The 17876-nt window shown below is 34.9% G+C and overlaps 3 protein-coding genes across 3 annotated transcripts in view; 2 read left to right on the forward strand and 1 right to left on the reverse strand.

The window, feature by feature from the left end:
* Positions 1-382: 382 nt before the first annotated feature.
* Positions 383-7485, forward strand: LOC110383728 (UDP-glucuronic acid decarboxylase 1). Its single transcript, XM_021344546.3, has 9 exons — positions 383-593; positions 1215-1525; positions 2257-2436; positions 2516-2621; positions 2709-2822; positions 3805-3992; positions 4532-4664; positions 5210-5346; positions 7153-7485. Exons 1-9 carry the CDS (start codon positions 533-535, stop codon positions 7261-7263), a joined length of 1341 nt encoding a protein of 446 aa, XP_021200221.2. The 5' UTR covers positions 383-532; the 3' UTR covers positions 7264-7485.
* On the reverse strand, positions 7473-10218 carry LOC110383736 (beta-1,3-galactosyltransferase 6). The gene is made up of 3 exons (XM_021344557.3): positions 9241-10218; positions 8601-8791; positions 7473-8161 (listed from the first exon to the last, which is right to left on the reverse strand). The coding sequence occupies exons 1-3, from the start codon at positions 9865-9867 to the stop codon at positions 7888-7890; spliced, it is 1092 nt and encodes a 363-aa protein (XP_021200232.3). The 5' UTR covers positions 9868-10218; the 3' UTR covers positions 7473-7887.
* A 298-nt stretch (positions 10219-10516) lies between these two features.
* The window catches only part of LOC110370165 (ATP-binding cassette sub-family C member 4), a 34891-nt gene continuing 27531 nt past the window's right edge, over positions 10517-17876 (forward strand). The window contains exons 1-4 of the mRNA XM_064034822.1: positions 10517-10914; positions 11001-11091; positions 11410-11495; positions 16396-16552. Coding sequence (XP_063890892.1) covers positions 11015-11091; positions 11410-11495; positions 16396-16552 — 320 coding nt within the window. The 5' untranslated portion in view covers positions 10517-10914; positions 11001-11014. The remainder of the gene's footprint in view (positions 10915-11000; positions 11092-11409; positions 11496-16395; positions 16553-17876) is intronic.

The raw sequence follows: 17876 nt of genomic DNA on the forward strand, positions 1-17876 counted from the left end.
CATCTGTGCATCGCTTTCGACCATAGAAGTGATACTATAGATCGTTCCTCACGTACTGAATAAATTATGGAAGAATACATTTCAAAATATTGTATATTCTATAAATAATATGGAAAATCAATAATCATTTGCTATAATCCACTCTTAGTTATTGCTACATAGCTTGGCAAGAAAGAGTAAGAGAACTCCAGTATCCAAAAACTTTGAAGCGGTTTAGTGTTATAAGTTATTCTAGATATAACAGTGCAAAATCAATCAAATACTACAACAATCGTTTCTTGATTTTAGACACCGGGAACCGCACATAAGCAAGTCTCGTTACGTGTACTCTTGCTTAAAGGCCTGGGTACCATAGATAGAAAAACAAATTATTGACAGTCAGCTGGAAGTGGTGCTGTCTGTCAGTAGTGTCAATGGAAAGGATATGACATTTGTATAACTATTTCAATTTTCGCTATAAAACCACGTATAACATAAATTCTTATTTAAAATTAGCAATGTGAACGGAAACAGAATCACAGTAAACTCAGAAATGATAAGACAATCTCTGAAACTGAGAAAGACACTAACAGTCTTGGGCATACTTTCTCTATGTAAGTACAATACAATCTGTTTATAAGTTTGCAGAAACGCTCGCCGCATTTTTGTGTTGTTTTTGCTTCGTTTATTTGTTTGAATGCCATATGTTTGATTGTAAACTATGCACAAGTGTAGGAAGGGTTTAGTTAACCGATAGTATACACCATTATTGTAGTACTTGTAACTGCGATCGATAATACTCAGTTGTGATTAATATTGGTCATAACATTAATTGAAATTTACTAACTAATTACTAAAATATTGATATATGTACTAAGCGGTATTAGCAGATATTAACTAGAAAATAGATATTTTACTGTATATTAGTGTATTAAATTTTAAGTAATACACAAAATCTTATTTGAGCAATTATAACAACATCATGAACTAGAATAGAATAGAATATTTTTATTTTGCAAATATGGGTATACAAAAGTTCTTATAATTATAAAGTTCAGCCATATTTTACCATTCGGCATGCAAATATTATTACCTACTATTAATAGATTAATAGTAGGTAATAATATTTGCATTAAACTGCTTAGTAGGTCGGAAAAAATGAATTTTCATTTTATACTTTAATATAATAATGATTAGTACACAGTAAAGATACATGGTTCTTACATATTTTTCAGTGCTGCTATTATTTTTAATTCTTACAAAAGAAAGCAGTGGGGTGCACCAAATAATAAAAGAGGAGAATGCTGAAAAACTAGAATACAGAGGTTTAAATGGTCTGCCAAAGATGGATAAATTCCCTCAAACAGATATATTGGAGGAGAAGAAAGAAGTTAACACTGTGAATGATGACACAAAACGAGAACTTCTCGAAGCTAGATCCAGGATAGATCAATTAGAAAAGAAAATTGCAATTTTAGAAGGTAGAGTTCCACAGAAGTATCCAGAAGTTAAGTTTCTGGGCTACAAGGAGAGGAAAAGAATATTGGTAAGACATTCATTCAGTCACCTTTGTAATTAAGAAGTGATTAGAAGCAATCACTCACATCAGGTCAGATACTCAGTTGTACAATCCACAATATAAGACCTAGTAGCACCATTTAACTATTACTGTAACCTTAACCAACAGTATACTTGCCTTGCCGGCTATTAGTCAAACTGCCGATTTGACAACTGAAAATTATTTGTTTATGATTACAGTTAAATGGTGCAACACACTGTAAATGATTTGTGAAGAGTTTGAACCCATATCTTTATATCAATATCAGAAGTATGATAAGGAAAATAACATTACCTTAATCTAAAGTCAATACATTACTAAACTAGTAGCCCTTTTGTAACTGTGTAGTAATAAGTTTTCATTGTAAGCCCTTATCTTTACAAATGTTGTCTTTATCTTTAAACATATACAACATAAGCAGGACTACTTTCTAAGCTACTAGTGCTCTCAAGAATATTTTGTATTGCAATTGTTAGCTACGTCAGCATTTTACTTTGGATAAAAATAAATATAACATTTGCTTTTTGATAGCTATTGTTATTAGCCTGAGTAGATAATTAAAGATAGAACTCAAATAATTATAAATCTATGAATTAAATAATTAAAAAAACTGGCTACTAATCTTGAATATAATGTATTCTTTTGATTTAAACGATGTGTATCAAATGCACCAACCTCGTTGACACCATTTCCCTAACTGATACTATATTGATTTCCAGGTGACAGGTGGCGCGGGATTTGTAGGCTCTCATCTAGTTGACGTACTTATGACACAAGGCCATGAAGTCATTGTAGTGGACAATTTCTTCACCGGCCGCAAACGCAATGTTGAACATTGGTTCGGACACCGCAACTTTGAAATGATTCACCATGATATAGTTAACCCACTTTATGTAGAGGTAATACATCATTATCATTGTTTAAACAATACACCACTTGAGCTGTAATGGTTACAATATAATTGTGTTTATTTTCTAGGCAGATGAAATATACCATTTAGCTAGTCCTGCGAGTCCACCACACTACATGCAAAATCCAGTTAAGACAATTAAGACAAATACATTAGGAACAATCAATATGTTAGGTAAGGAAATATAATGTTGTTTATTCATTACTTTAATACTTAGTTTTAAAAAAATATGAAATACAAATTGGTAAAAATATATTTCAGGTTTAGCACGTCGAGTTGGAGCAAAGATACTGATAGCAAGCACATCAGAAGTGTACGGCGACCCCATGGTGCACCCACAACCTGAATCTTACTGGGGTCATGTTAATCCAATAGGTCAGTATAGATTCCATGCCTGTCTATGGGTACTCACCAACATAACGAAAATATTTGGAATCTTCTTATCAAAATAATTAAATGAATAAAGCCCAAAATTTTACGCACAATTTGAGTAACTTGATACAAACACCTGATAGCAAACCCGTTATTAACAGAGGATATGGTATTATTGTTGAATAAAAGTAGGTATATTATTGTTATTGATTTCGCGTGGGTGTTCATAATACTTGTTCTATCTTCATTATCATTTCACAGGTGTTCACATGTGGCAACGACCTTAATAGTTATTATGTAGGTTGTCATTTTCAGCATATCTTCTTTTATAAAAACAGTACATATGGTACAACTAGTGAGCATTTCTAAGTTAATTTCTTTTATACATTAGTACATTTTTTGATTTTAGTGTGTGTGCACTTTTTTAAGCAAAATAATGAAAATTAACAAAGTCTACATTATCTATGTTAGATTAGTTACAGATGTGCCATAAAATAGTATTCTACATTGCCTCGCATAATGACAATACTTAATAACTTGTAACAGTGTCAAGTAAGTAACGCGTGTTAGACATCTAAGAGCAAGACTTGCTTTACCTACAATTTCAAGGTTGAATTTACAAGTGGACGAGAAACTAGTTTTTTTTTCTATAGCGGTCGCTAGTTTTTAGTTTATCAGTAACTGATGTCAAGGGTTATCTGATATTAAGTGAATAAATACTATTTGGACTACACGGTGTAACGAAAACAAAAAATCTGCCTATTTAGCAGTTTTTATAGGTACATAATAATTGGGTCACCATAATTAATTTAAGAGCCCAGCTCTTGTCGGTGCAGCTCCTTCCATTTATGTAGATAGACGTATAGAGTATAAAATTTAATAGAATAAAGAATACATCATTACATATTGAAAAAAAAAATGTAGCCTCCAAAAATTGCAAGTCGTTTTAACCGTCATAATACATAAATACTTTTGTAAATTCCAGGGCCGCGGGCATGCTACGACGAGGGCAAGAGAGTTGCGGAGACACTCGCGTACTCCTACGCTAAACAAGAGAAGGTGGCGGTCAGAGTCGCCAGAATATTCAACACATATGGACCGAGGATGCACGTGTCCGACGGACGAGTTGTGTCCAACTTTATCATGCAAGCACTGCAGAATTTGACTATTACTGTAAGGAGGATTTTTTAAGTATTACAGTTAAGCATTATAATATAATACTAGTGGCCCGCCCCGGCCTCGCACGGAATAACATTATTTCCCCACTATTTAATGTACCTATGTTATTATACATATAAACCTTCCTCTTTAATCTCTATCAATTTAAGAAAACCTCATCAAAATCCGTTGCGTAGTTTTGAAGATTTACGTGTACAAAGGGACATAAGGATATGAGGACAGAAAAAGCGACTTTGTTTTATACTATGTAGTGATATTACGCTTGTTCTCCTCCAAAGGTTATCGCCTTAGTTAAAAAATTGCTAGATTAGACCTACAGGTCAGAATGATGTTACATTTTGTCGAAGTACAATAGACTGATTAGATTCATTAGAAGACCCTTCTTATCTGGATGATGGCAATACTGTAGTAAGACTCGGACAAGACATATTAGAACTTCTTAGAAATACTTATTACTCGTAGAATTTAGACGATTTATTCTCTTGTTTGATGTCGTGCTTATTTGTTCTAAATTATTAAAACCTCTTTTTCAGGTATATGGCAACGGGAGACAGACCCGTTCCTTCTGTTATGTATCGGATCTCGTTGACGGACTGTTGGCTTTGATGGCTTCCAGTTATACGCTGCCCGTCAACCTTGGCAACCCCGTAGAAAATACTATTCAAGGTAAACAAGCATTTATTGCCATTAACATATGGTATCAATTGGAAAAATTAGAGGGAATAAAATAGAAAACTCGCGCAGCGAAAGCTTTAAAAAATAAAAGAGTACTACTTATGTTAGAACTTAAATAAACTGTCCAACTAGCTGGTTTACAGGCAGCGTTATCAAGTGGGTATTTTTAAACTAAACTAAAAATAATGGATGGTTCAATTATTTTTCCTATTTTCCAAATCGTTGAACTTGTGTTATATCAAAATTGATGTGTTATCACGACATTAATTTTAAGTCATACGAAAAATATAGGTAAAAATATAGCCTACACATCATTTGCCTAGCCATTCCCCAAAAATTTTAGTATCGGCTTTCATTCTTAACAGTGTTTTATATGGAGCAACTCATTCCTATCTGAAGTCAACCCATTTTCCCGAGCAATACCATACCCCTTTGTAAGGCTTATTGTCTGCCTATCTGACTTCTGTCTATTCCTGTAATTGCCGAAGATACATATACAAATTCTTTTACCTTAATTCATATACCATCGATTTCAGAATTCGCCATGATTATAAAGAATCAAGTTCCGGGCTGCCGGAGCATGGTGGCAAAGGGTGCCCCGGTAGAGGACGACCCGCAGCGGCGCCGGCCCGACATCACAGTAGCTAAGGAACATTTGCATTGGGAACCTAAGGTGAGACACATACCTACATTTTTCTTCCAATTCGCGATGCCACGAGCCGCCAATCACGAGTGCCAGTACTAATAGTACGCGATGAGTACAGTAGAACTAGATTGGCGTGTCGTCACCGCATTGATTATATTATATGTATGTTCTCGTCTTTAATGTGATTTGTAAGAATGCAGTGAAAGTGAATTACTTAAAGCCAGTCTTTTTACATGTGCAGCCAGCCCCGGATCTTCAATTTTTTTTAGGCGGGGCAAAAACTGAAAAATGCCGCCCCGCCTACCTAGTTATGTTTATTCACCTTTATCATCCATTTAATTTCACAGCTATCACTTTGTAGGCAGGCAGGACCGTCTCTAGCTCATGTAGCACCTGGGTGCAATCATCACCCAAGCGCCACCTATGTAGTACATATTGATCGAAGTACCTAGAGTAGTTACAAGGAATATAAATAAGAACGTTCGAACGAAAGTAACTTTTTTGGTAGGTAAGGGACTTAAAAAAGGTGTCCAAATCATTGTAGGCTCAAACTGTTGGGCAGGTTTACGTTATGAGAGTCGAGACAGACTGATGCAATTGTAAAAACTAGCGCGAGCGAAGCGAGCGCGCAAATTTTTTAATTTTAGGACACAAAAAGTTTATAAGATGTAAAAAGCGCTGTAAAGTAACAAGCAGTCGGAAGCGCCAATTTTTTTGTTTTTGAGGACTCCGTAAATTTTTTTTTTGGTACATTCGACTTATGTATGTAGTTACGAAGGCAATCTATGTATAATAGTGCGCGAGCGAAGCGAGCGCGAAATTTTTTGAGCCTACGACGCAAAAGTATCTGATGATTAAGTACATAGTAAAGTAGCAAGTAGCCGCGATCGTAGCGAGCGCGAACTTTTTTAAATTATTTGTTTGACGACTCACAAATTAAACCGGGAATTATGTAAGTACAAATAAAAGAAACCGTGATTAGAGCAGTGCCATTTGTGTTCGTTGATTCGGTGCGTCAATAAAAATAATAATAAACAATCAGAAAAAAATTGTATACATACATTGTCACTTAGCCGCGAGCGTAGCGAGCGAGAATTTTTTCACTTAGTTGGTGGATGTTAAAAGTGAAAAACAATGAAAATGATCAATCAAACAAAGCGGAGGCGACTTTTTTTAGAAACTTTGCTTGTCAGTGTCATGATACAATGTGAAACTTCCTTATCAAAAGGGTGTAATTCATCGAAATTTTTTGGTGGTGGGGCGTCCCGCGGCGCCCCTGAGATCGAGGTATCGCCCGGGTTATTCGCACACCCTGCACCATAGGTTAAGACAGTCCTGTAGGTACTTAACTATTATAGTAATCTGTGAAGTAGGATTTAAAATAAAAATAATAATGCAATAAACGTTTCTGGCTCATAGATGATCGCAAATAATTTTAATCAGTTTTAGTTTGCTAAAACTTGCCTCGTGAATAATAAATGTCCGTGCAGCATGTCTCACTCAGGGTATCGGTCAAGTTGATATGGCCACGAAATTGCTGTACTTGTGCTATTATTTATTCCGTGGTCAAAGTTAAATAAATGATGAGTAGTCCATTGGTCTGTGAAGTGTGAATTTGGCAGCCGCCTGATTTTGCCGCCCCCTGAATTTGCCGCCCGGGGCATAGGCCCCGGCTTGCCCCCCCCTAGATCCGGGGCTGTGTGCAGCCTATAGGCCAACTTCACGCGCCTAGCATAAATGGTTGATAGTAGCATGTAGGGATGCCAGAACATTTAAATTGTCAACATGTGTTTTAATAGACATTCATAAATTATTATTCTTGTTTAATTGCAGGTGTCATTACAAGATGGTCTGCAAAGGACAATTGATTATTTCAAAGAAGAATTGTCGAGGACAACATTTTGCAACAATCAAACATATATGGATATGAAAAGTCATAATTAGTTTATTTTTTAGTATGTTTATATGTGATATTCGGGTGCCTGTGGGCGGGAGTGTATAAATAACAATAAGAAATCATAACTTTTGTTTAAATATTCTCACTTTTTGTTATTTATGACACAATGATTACATGGTTACCCCTAAATGACAAATGAGTTGTATATCTAATTTATATTCAATTGTTTAGTTAAAATAAAAATGCACATTTCTCGTAATGTTCGAAAATATTGTGTTTTATTGGTATCAAGGTATAATGCACAATTGACTAGAAACATTTATACCAAAATGGAATATGTAAGATAGAAAAAAATATCTTCTAAATACAACATAACTGCCTACTAGATTGTTCATAATGTTTAGTTACTAATTAAGTAAATGGATAACTATCGAGATTTTTTCAAAAGGTTTCACCTATGAAGCTGCATGTACTAAACATAATTTCACACATTTTTGCTTGTCTACTACATAACTAACATTCCACAACATATGAAATACTGAAAATTATTATCCTAAAAGAGTTGAACACTATTGGGACCATGCCCATAATGGAATTATGACTTGATAAAACTAAATAGACTACACAACCAAAACTAGAACCATCTAGCATATTCTACATCCAATCACTTATTACTTACAGCACATACTTGGCAAAACATCCCACTTATAAAAATATGATTTTCTTAAGATATTTTCAGTCTTACAAAGTCTTAGGCCATGTGAGTGTACTAATGTCTTATACAGTTGAAACATGTCAGCAGGCAGTTGTTTGTGTCTGACCAGCATTTGGGTAGAGCAGCCTCGGGACTTCCACTCGGTGTCAAACCTTATGTCATGTACTCTGTTCATGCCATCCAAAGAGGCCGTCCACACTCCCATAGACACATCTTCGGATTTGTAGTGGCTGTAATTAAAATATGATAAAATACATGCGATTCATTCATTTTCTAACATCCTCTAATATCAATGAAATATATTTGTATTTGCTGATTCGAGATATGTACTTTTAACAGACGATAAATAAAGCTCGTACATTCCACAATATCTAAAGCAATAAGTTTAATTTATTGTCATTGAACTTAAAAACTCATATTTATCCTTCATAGATAGATAGATAGACATATTCTTTATTATGCACACCAATTAACAATCAACAAGAACAAACAATAATTTTGAAGTCGGTGACACAATGGGCGGTCTTATCGCTAAAAGTGATCTCTTACAGACAACCTTTGGATGGATTGGGACAAAAAGGAAATAACCATATCGCAGGTAGTTTTGGTGCACTATGTATATATAATATTAATACATAAAACAATAATCCTTCATTAACATGTTCTTACCCTAAAATGTCAGCATTTTTGCCAATATAGTCAACAATGCTACGAGATATAACATAGCCACCGCCCAGTGCGTAAGGTAAGTAGTTGTCACACAGGAACCAGTCCTTTTCTTGCCATTTGCCATTCAAGTACACATGAGCTCTGCCATCAAAGTAGCCCCAATACAGACCTTTATATGAGGGGAGATCCTTCTGAAATTTGACAATAAGGTTTTATAAAATGTTTTAGTACATCTATCATGTAACCATGTTGTTAGAGTTTTAGATATAAGCTTGAAATGACGTCATAATGATATATTTCTTTGTATCCATATAGTAAAAGTGACCCCTGTTTAAAGTATTTTCATCTCAAGAGGGACTTGGCAGACACCATTAACCAATAGTGAGGGAAACATGAATAGGATACTAGCACCTTGGCAGTTGTTGCTGGTAGTCAGAAGCCAGAAAGTTTGGCAGCAGCAAGGGAATTGGTTGCCCAGCTAACTCAATTGGGGAGGTCAGATAAGCAGTTGCTATTTGGAAAACACTGGTACTCAGCTGCATCCGGTTAGACTGGAAGCCAACCCAAACTTAGTTGGGAAAAGGCTAGGTAGATGAGGGAAACATGTATGAATTTTTTAATTGTTGTGTAAGAAGTTTACCTTGTAAGTAACATATTCACTCAGTTCATGAGCATTCATTTCAGGTGCATAAGCTTCCAGATCCTTTATTATCAAATCAACTCTCACAAATGAGTCATCATCACATTTTATAAGGTATTTTAACCTGCTCAGATTGGTGCTCAACCATTTCAATGAATGTAACATTTTTACAGCCAGATTCTTATAACTATCTTCGAAGCTGTCTAGTAATAAGAGATCATTACTCCTATTATTTTCAGTGTTTAGCCTTGTTAATTTTGTTTCAGACAGACCTTGGGTGCCAATTACAAAATAGAATTTGATGAATTCATTTCTGTAATGTTGTTCAATCCAAGTGTGATTCCATTTGTAAAGTTTTTCTCCATTCTCTACAAATATATTATTGGACAATTTCATCCATGTGGCTCTTATTGCATCTCTCTTAGGTTCATTGTCTGGACCACTTAAGATCAGTACAGCATATTCAATCTTATCCAGAGACTTTTGAGCATCGCTTACATCTTTAGCAGCAAGGGCATCGGCACATTCGAGGCGTAACAAACTTAATGTTATACCACAACCAAAATAAAAGCAGAATATACCGGCTAAAATCATACTTTTATATCTTCGTATAAAAGACACGTACATTTTTAATACTCCAGTACCGGAAAGTATTTACATTCTTGTTCTAACACAATCTCGCTGAAATAGCACACTCACAATCATTAATCATATGTTTATTTAGTAACTGCTAGTCTGAACAAGGGCTATTCTATTTATATCCATAGTCAAAGCTCCATTTATTTAAATGCTCTTACAAATCATTTCAATGATACACAACACAAACCAATGTTTTGATTGGATTGATTAAAAATTTGACATCAACCAAGGCTAAATTTTTAAAACTGTCAGTGTCACGTTCTCAGTTCTGCCAATAGATAGAAACAAAAACTTAATTTAACCCTGTAATGGCCCAAAAAACAAATAACTGACCTACTGGCTCGTACTTTTACATGCCAGTGACCATAGACTTAGCATTCTGCTTCCGCCGCCCCAGTGCATTGGAAACCGCATTGGAAACTGTGACCATAGAAATGAAGAATTCACTCACACTTAAATTATTTGACTTTTCTAATTCAATAATTTTTCAATAATAATCGCGAGAAAGAAAGTCTCATTTGTTACCAATGGGAACTATTCGTTATGTTCCAGAGAATATCAGTTGATAGAATTGGTCATGAAGCTAGCAACAGGCTAGATGACAGATGGCTTTCAATCCGTCTGTCATTTAGTCCTGTCAAATCATCACTACAATTTTTATTTTAGCAAGCAGTAAAAAATTAGCGGTGGCCGTGAACGGAGTGGTTATTCAAAACTATGACAGGATAATAAAATTGTACGAACTATTTCCAAAAGTGAACTTGTTGCCTATCGCTAATCTTAATTATTCAGTTTGATAGATTTAACAACTTTGTCGAAATACATAAGTGACTTACAATAATTCGAATTTACAACGACGGGTACATTATAAAAAAGATATTACCTGCCGTGTGGGTAAAAAATAAATAATAAGTAGGCAGTGCACATTTTTAACGCGTAACCGTGTCTAAGTGGAACTGTGTGCCGGTGCACAGGTCATGCGTTTGCCCGTCTTGTAAGGTTAAAGAACCATACCGTCTGTCTAGGACTGCTACGGTAAGTATTTATAGCATACCATTCTCCTAGTTTTGATCCGAACCGTTTAAAAACTTTTATATTAATATTCTATTCTCACTTCGCAGGTACCCACTGAATAATGGAGGCGTTAGATAAAAAAGCCCGGCCTCCGCATCCCAGAGCGAAAGCTAACCCATTGTCTGCTCTCACTTTCACGTAAGTTTCAGTTTTATGAATGGAAGTGCTTTTACAATTTTAATTTGGCATAATCTTGAAACATTTTAATATCTAACCACCCTCTCTTTTGTAAAGTAAAAATCTTTCCAGAAGTATTTTAGAATGATATAATAAAATAAACATTTAGTTGATATTTAAATCAAACTGCTAAAGTTGAGGTTTAGCAAATAATTGTGATCACACTGCCAGCATAAAATTCTATAAATTCTAGAACTTACTGTAAAAAATAATTATGAAGTGGGTAGGTTACCATGTGGTCATTCATGTGATTTACTTTTAATTTAATGTGTTTTCTAGATGGACCTTGCCCATATTCTGGAGTGGGATTAAAAGAGAGTTGGAGGAACAAGATCTGTATGAACCATTAGCTGAACACTCATCTGGTAAGGAGCCTAAAATCATCCTTGTCCCAATTTTATTTGGGGTCCATGCACCACGTTTTACCCTGCTTTACTTTTCTATCTGCCTTCATCTCACAAGGAACTAGTTTTATCCATTGAAAAAATTCAGGGAAGTGTGAATTTTACCTGCATATTTTTTTATTGTTGGATTGATAAAATGAGTACTGGTTTTATACTAAAGAAAGTGTGAATTTTGTCGAGCACAATCTTCTATTGTGTTTGTGTCTATTTTATTTAGCTTGCCTTTTATGTATAGTTAGAGTTAGAATTGTAAGCCATAGGATGGCTGATCACTTAGTTCACTGTTTAATATTATGGTAGTTATGGCCTGCTTGCATAGTTCTAGAAAAGTTTACTGATTTCTAGGATTACTACTAATTATTACTACCCATTAGTTTTGAACTATTATTCTGGTATGTTTCATTTTAAAATACATTATTATGCATAGAATAAATTTTTTTAACACTCCTACCCTACCTCTAAATAAAAAAAATGTTGGTAGCTTATAAGCAAGGTTTAATGAGCTCCCATGATCCTATTCATATTACTGGTAGTATGTTTTATGCTTTTCGAACTGAAATTCTGTTTGAGATTATAAAAAAACTATTAAAATCTGATACACCTTTGGTGCACGTTGTATTATTTCGCATTCGGAATTTAATAATTTTAGGGCAATTGCGCAAAAGTATCGGGTCTGAAACCGAGAATTATCGGTCTTCGATACGTCGCGAGTTAACTTTATACTTTCCAGTTCCCACACATTATAATATCTTCTACTAAAGTTACCGGGTTCTCAGATTCCGAGGGTATATAGAGCGAAAACGCGCTAACGATAAGGAATTTAGAATACTGGCAGCTGATACATTTGCGTAGACCAGAAGCTTTGGTATTTCACAACGTTATGTAAAATAATGTGTCATATCAGTATCAAAATACGGACCTGGGACCACTCAGACTTGGCGAGAAGTTACTATAGGTATATCAAATTACTTTAGCTGCAGATAAATGTTTTTATGCATATTCAAATGACCATATATTTAAGTTTAATATATTACTAGAAGTGGCAAGGCGAACGAAAGGGATTTGGTTTCAAAAAATATGTTAGGCAACGGATCGATTCTTCACAAAATGTCTTGGAATCATTTCAACACGCATTCCTAGGGAACCGTTTCACACACCCGGATAGTAAGAGCCTAATTGCCCGATACGACAAACCGATTGAAGGTTTCCATGCAGTATCATTTACTGCACCTACACATTTTAATAATACGACTGTTTTATTTGAGTTCAAGGCAGATCAGTAACAATTAATCATAAGTTCAGGCAGAATTTGCTAATACTAAAAATCCTGTCTAACTAGTTTGACCAAGTTAGCACGTGGAAAAAAAGAATAGACTTATAGACTCAAAAAAGTTTATCATTCATCGAGAAGTATTGGTCAATAAATTAAAATAAGTTCCTTATCTCATGGTATGAAATATTGTTTAAACATTAATAATAGTCACAACTTCTATATAAAATTTTATATGTATGTAAGTATCTAGTTATTTCCGTTGAACCACAATGAATAAAATTAATACAAACATACATAATCCTTTACTGAATCCTCTGATTACATAGTGAGCGTAGATATCACATTGTTCTTGCTTTAATTGTCGTGGTATGTCTCTTCAATTACCCAGAGGCAGCCGCTACAACTCAAGAACAATACGATAGTTAAATAAGCGTCATTGAACTTACTTGACAGATCGACTAAACAAAGCGGGATTAAAATTTTAGCTTAGCTTTAAGTCCTTCTATATTATTTTTACGCAGGTAGAAGTTCATTTGAAATGTTGCATTTATTAGTCCCCTCCCTTTGCTTTTAGAGTTTGCATGGGTAGATAAAATTAACTTAATGTTGCGTTCCCAACCAGATCAAGTTACATCATTGATCGCAAAAAAACCTTAGAAGTGTATTCGGTCAGGTGCGTTCCAGAATTTGTAACTTCAGCATAATATACAGGGTTATTGGTAAATCACTAACAACCTTGCAGGACTGTATTACTAACGTCATAAACTACAACTTTTGTTCTATGACTTTTTATAAAACATAATACATTTGCCAAAAACAAACCTACAAGATTTCATTGGTCTATCTAACACATTTCAACTCTATTTTGCTATAGTGATAAGCACGCCCCTACGATTTCTTCAAATGAATGCAAGATCTTTGTCTACCCTGCGCCTCCCGCGCACTATTCTCGTACCTAGTCATACTTTTGAATTGGTAACTCGCTACGCTACGATTTCCCGCTTTTTTACGAAAAGGTCAAATAAAAATAAAAAAACAAAATATCGTCTTCTTCACGTACTGTGTGCCTCGGTGGACGATCACTATCCCTGATGGCATGCCACTGTGTGGCGGCTAGCATTGTTACTCAGCTAGGTGTGGGGATGTTTGGGAATCGTATGGCGTACTGGCGACAGGCTTCCGAAACATTGTCTTCACACCTAGCCAGCGTTCGCACCATTTCCGTGTACTCGACATTTGAATATCGATACGCCATACTGTAAAGATAATTACGTTCGCACCACCGAATTTCCCTACAAAAACACGTATGATGCGACGCGGGCGCATAAAAACGACTGACGGCCGCTCGTAAATAGGTCAAACGCTCCCCCGCCCGAGCCCCGCCCTGCTCTCCCTCTGTCTTTTGTACTACTGTTTACTGTGCTTCGCATAGACTTCGTAACTTTTAGAGCGTACACTTGAAATATTTTAATTTTTGTGTGAAAATTTTGATGAACTAAAATCTGAGAATTATTAAAAGTCATAGAACAAAAGTTTTAGTTTATGATATTAGTAATATGGTCCTGAGAGGTTGTTAGTGATTTACCTATAACCCTGTATAAAAGTAACACGATTTGTAAACAGATAATTTTCAAAAGCAACGAAACTAATACAGCTTTACCGTTGAATGATATAACAGTAGACCAGAACAAATCTGATTTCACAGGAAATTTACGAATATCCCGTATTGGCATCTAATGTCAATAAATAACGTGATATAAAAAAAACCTGTGTAACCCACTTACTTTCTGTTGGATTTATTCGCTTTATCATATTGTTTTACGGATTGTATAAAAAGTAACCCAAACCTAAAATGACCTGCGCATAGAACAGAGATAGCAACAATTTGAAAACCTGTTTATTCAGCTCTGAGTATACCCTTGAATCCCTGACAAAACCTGTGGCAATTTCCTGGAATCGGATACCTATTTTTGCGCAACAGACGCAAATATGTTCGTCCGACTATGTAGTACGCAATGAGTGTATAGGTCTTATCCATAATGCCATTTATCTATGGTATTATACGAATATGAGCTAGTTTGCGTGTTACGATTTCTACAAATCTTTGAACTGATACACGAGCTCTTTTCTCAACTATGTTGGGTTCGGCTTCCAGTCTTACCGGATTTAGCTGAGTACCAGTGTTTTACACGGAGCGACTGCCTGTCTGACCTCCTCAACCCAGTTTTTATTAATCGACTTATATGATACAATGCTAAATAAAATAAAATATGTTATTGTTTGTTTGTGATCGTAAACAATATCAGAATCAATAACTGGTACGTAACAAGAAGATAATCATTTAGACCCTCGTTGACGCACTGTCTGGCGTCTGCAAGTTTAATGTCCAATTTATTGCCTCTCAATTCGTATATTTACAACATCTTTAAGAGATCATAATCTGGGACACTAATGTTGTTTTGTCGCCTGTCTAAGAAAAAAAATGCCACGTGAATGAACTTGAAATGCTTATCAGTTCAGACATTGGTCATTGAAACAGGTAAACTAACGTTTTTAATCTCATTGAGACCATTTGCTTTGAGTTTTTGTGTTTGCATTTTAGTATGTATAGGAATTATGATAGTAGAAGAAATCCCTGTTAGTAATTGGATAAGATATTATGTACTTTAAATACCGGGTTATGGTAGAAAAGTTTAAATCAATACAATGAACATTTTGTTGCCACTCCAAATGTCGTCTTGCTTAACTTTATAGTGCTCCATTACCTTACTTAACTAACGTTAATATTTAACCTTATAACTAACTGCTCACTACTTAAAGTTATATAGAAAGTGCACACAGTTTGTCATAATTAAGCTAATATAAGATGAAAAGTCGGATTTAACAATGCCATGATAAAAAAATGTGTAAGTAAACATTAAGAAGGTGCTTAACGAACTCAAAGACTAAGGTCCACGAACAGAGGGCAAAGTCCGCAACAAATAAGACGCCTTTGATTTACACTAGTAAAGTACACGAAGTAAGGTAACTGATGTTGCAATATAAATGATACTTATCGATTGGCGCGTGTACTAAGACAAGATGACTTTGTTCACAATGATTAAGCATGTCCAGACTATACGTAAATACTCAGCTGAGAGTTTGTTTGCTTTGGAAGGCAGATACTATCGCAAAAGGGACGAGGTCATTGAAAATATTAATGTAAGGTAGGTAGCAAAATATTATATCTACCTGTTACAATGATCTCATTAGGTTCAGCCCAATATGTCAATATGGATCAGTAAGATTGGATCTCGGGTAAATATTTTAGCGATAAGATTATATTATAGAGGATGTTATTATCTAAGTCGAATATAATTTTGATTGCATCGTAAAACTAGCGAACGCAAAACCTAATGATGAAGTACACTTTATAGCGTCGAAGGATCGTATCCAAGCGTTGCGCAATTGGAATGTTAATAAACCTCAAGATTACAGTTGCTAGTGGTACTCATAGAGGCATTTAGGTCTTCCGAAGCTAATGACTTCCCATGAACTTTAGAATGAACTATATAAATATTATGAGTGATAATTTTTTTCCATCATCAGGACCGCTGGGTGACAAATTCGCGCGACTATGGGAGGAAGAGGTCCAACGTGCGGGCGGCAAGAGGAAACCCAGTTTGTTACGAGTAATTTTAAGAGCCTATGCAGCAAGATGCATGTTGTACGGATTTGTGCTACTAGTCATGGAGTGCGGAATCAGGTAAGGCAAACCTCATTTTTGTTGTCTAGTCACACATTGCTAACAATTGACGATTGGTTTTTCAATGTAAACATGACTTTGTATTTTATCACTTTTGTTTGATCATACTTTAACAGTGTCAATAAGCCAGTCAAGTACCTACCTGGTGAATCCCGGGCCCCGAGCAAAGTTCAAATCGTTTGCTGTTTTCTATCTATAAATTGTACTGACGCGCAATCCTCTTGCATCGAAAATCGGCCAAGGCCATATTGAAGTTCAGTAAAATGACGCTGATAACATTGTTTCAGTGCTGTTGTATAGGGTCATTTCGCCTGTTCGCGACCATCGCCCAGTTCGCGTCCATTTTGCCGATCTCCTTTAAAAAAACTTCGAAAACAAGATAATTAACACACCAATCAAACGAAAGATCATTACCGCTAATACGTTAATGTATAAGAGGCACGCACAGATAGACAAAAGTTCTGTGCGTCCAACCAATCCTTTTAGAAAAAATAATTAGTCTAGGCTCTTCAACAAGAAAGCGCAAACACGTTGAATTTTAGATAAAAATTAGTGTGCAGCGGCGTGTTTGATGGTAAGTTTTATATTGTTTTATGTGAATTTTAGGATAGATAGCTATTTCTACAGTTTAATGATGAATAAAGGTATAATGTTTTTTTATGAATTTGGTAATGTTTTTTATATTTAACGAATAAAATAAGGTGGACGCGAATTACTACATCGAATTTTACAAAACTTCCATTTTGCGTCCACAATGGACGCGAACTAAAACTATCCTCTATACTAATAAACCAAATTGCGTCCACTGTTTTCGTTAAATACTTGCTTATATAAAATAATTAAAACATGGGTACTGTTTAATATATTAAGATTAAACAGTAAATTTTTAATTTTTTTATTTTTTAAATTAAAATCAACATTATCATCATTTAAAATTCACTTTAAAAAAATAAAGAAAATTTTTCTCAACATTGGTTTAAGTAACTTAAAATTAGGCAATTAATTTTGCAACTTGAAAAATAAACAGTAATCAGTTCTGTTAATTTTACCCTAAAATCACAGGGAAAGACCCGCGTTGATTATAGTAAGTTTTTGGCCATATTAAATTAACAAAACAATATAACAATTTTGTGTAAACATACAACTAAAAGAATTGTTGAGTCAATAAATTATCAGACAAGGCATATTCTTTGAATATTTTTTTTATCGATTTATTCTTCTCTCGAATATCATTTAATGCTTTCTTTAAGTCTTCTTCTGTGTATGTTGTCTTTTCCTTCTTTTTTCCTGTATCCGAAGAACTTATCTTAAATGAAATTACTTA

This window comes from Helicoverpa armigera, chromosome 5 (genome assembly GCF_030705265.1).
Source record: "Helicoverpa armigera isolate CAAS_96S chromosome 5, ASM3070526v1, whole genome shotgun sequence".
NCBI classification, from domain to species: Eukaryota; Metazoa; Arthropoda; class Insecta; order Lepidoptera; family Noctuidae; genus Helicoverpa; species Helicoverpa armigera.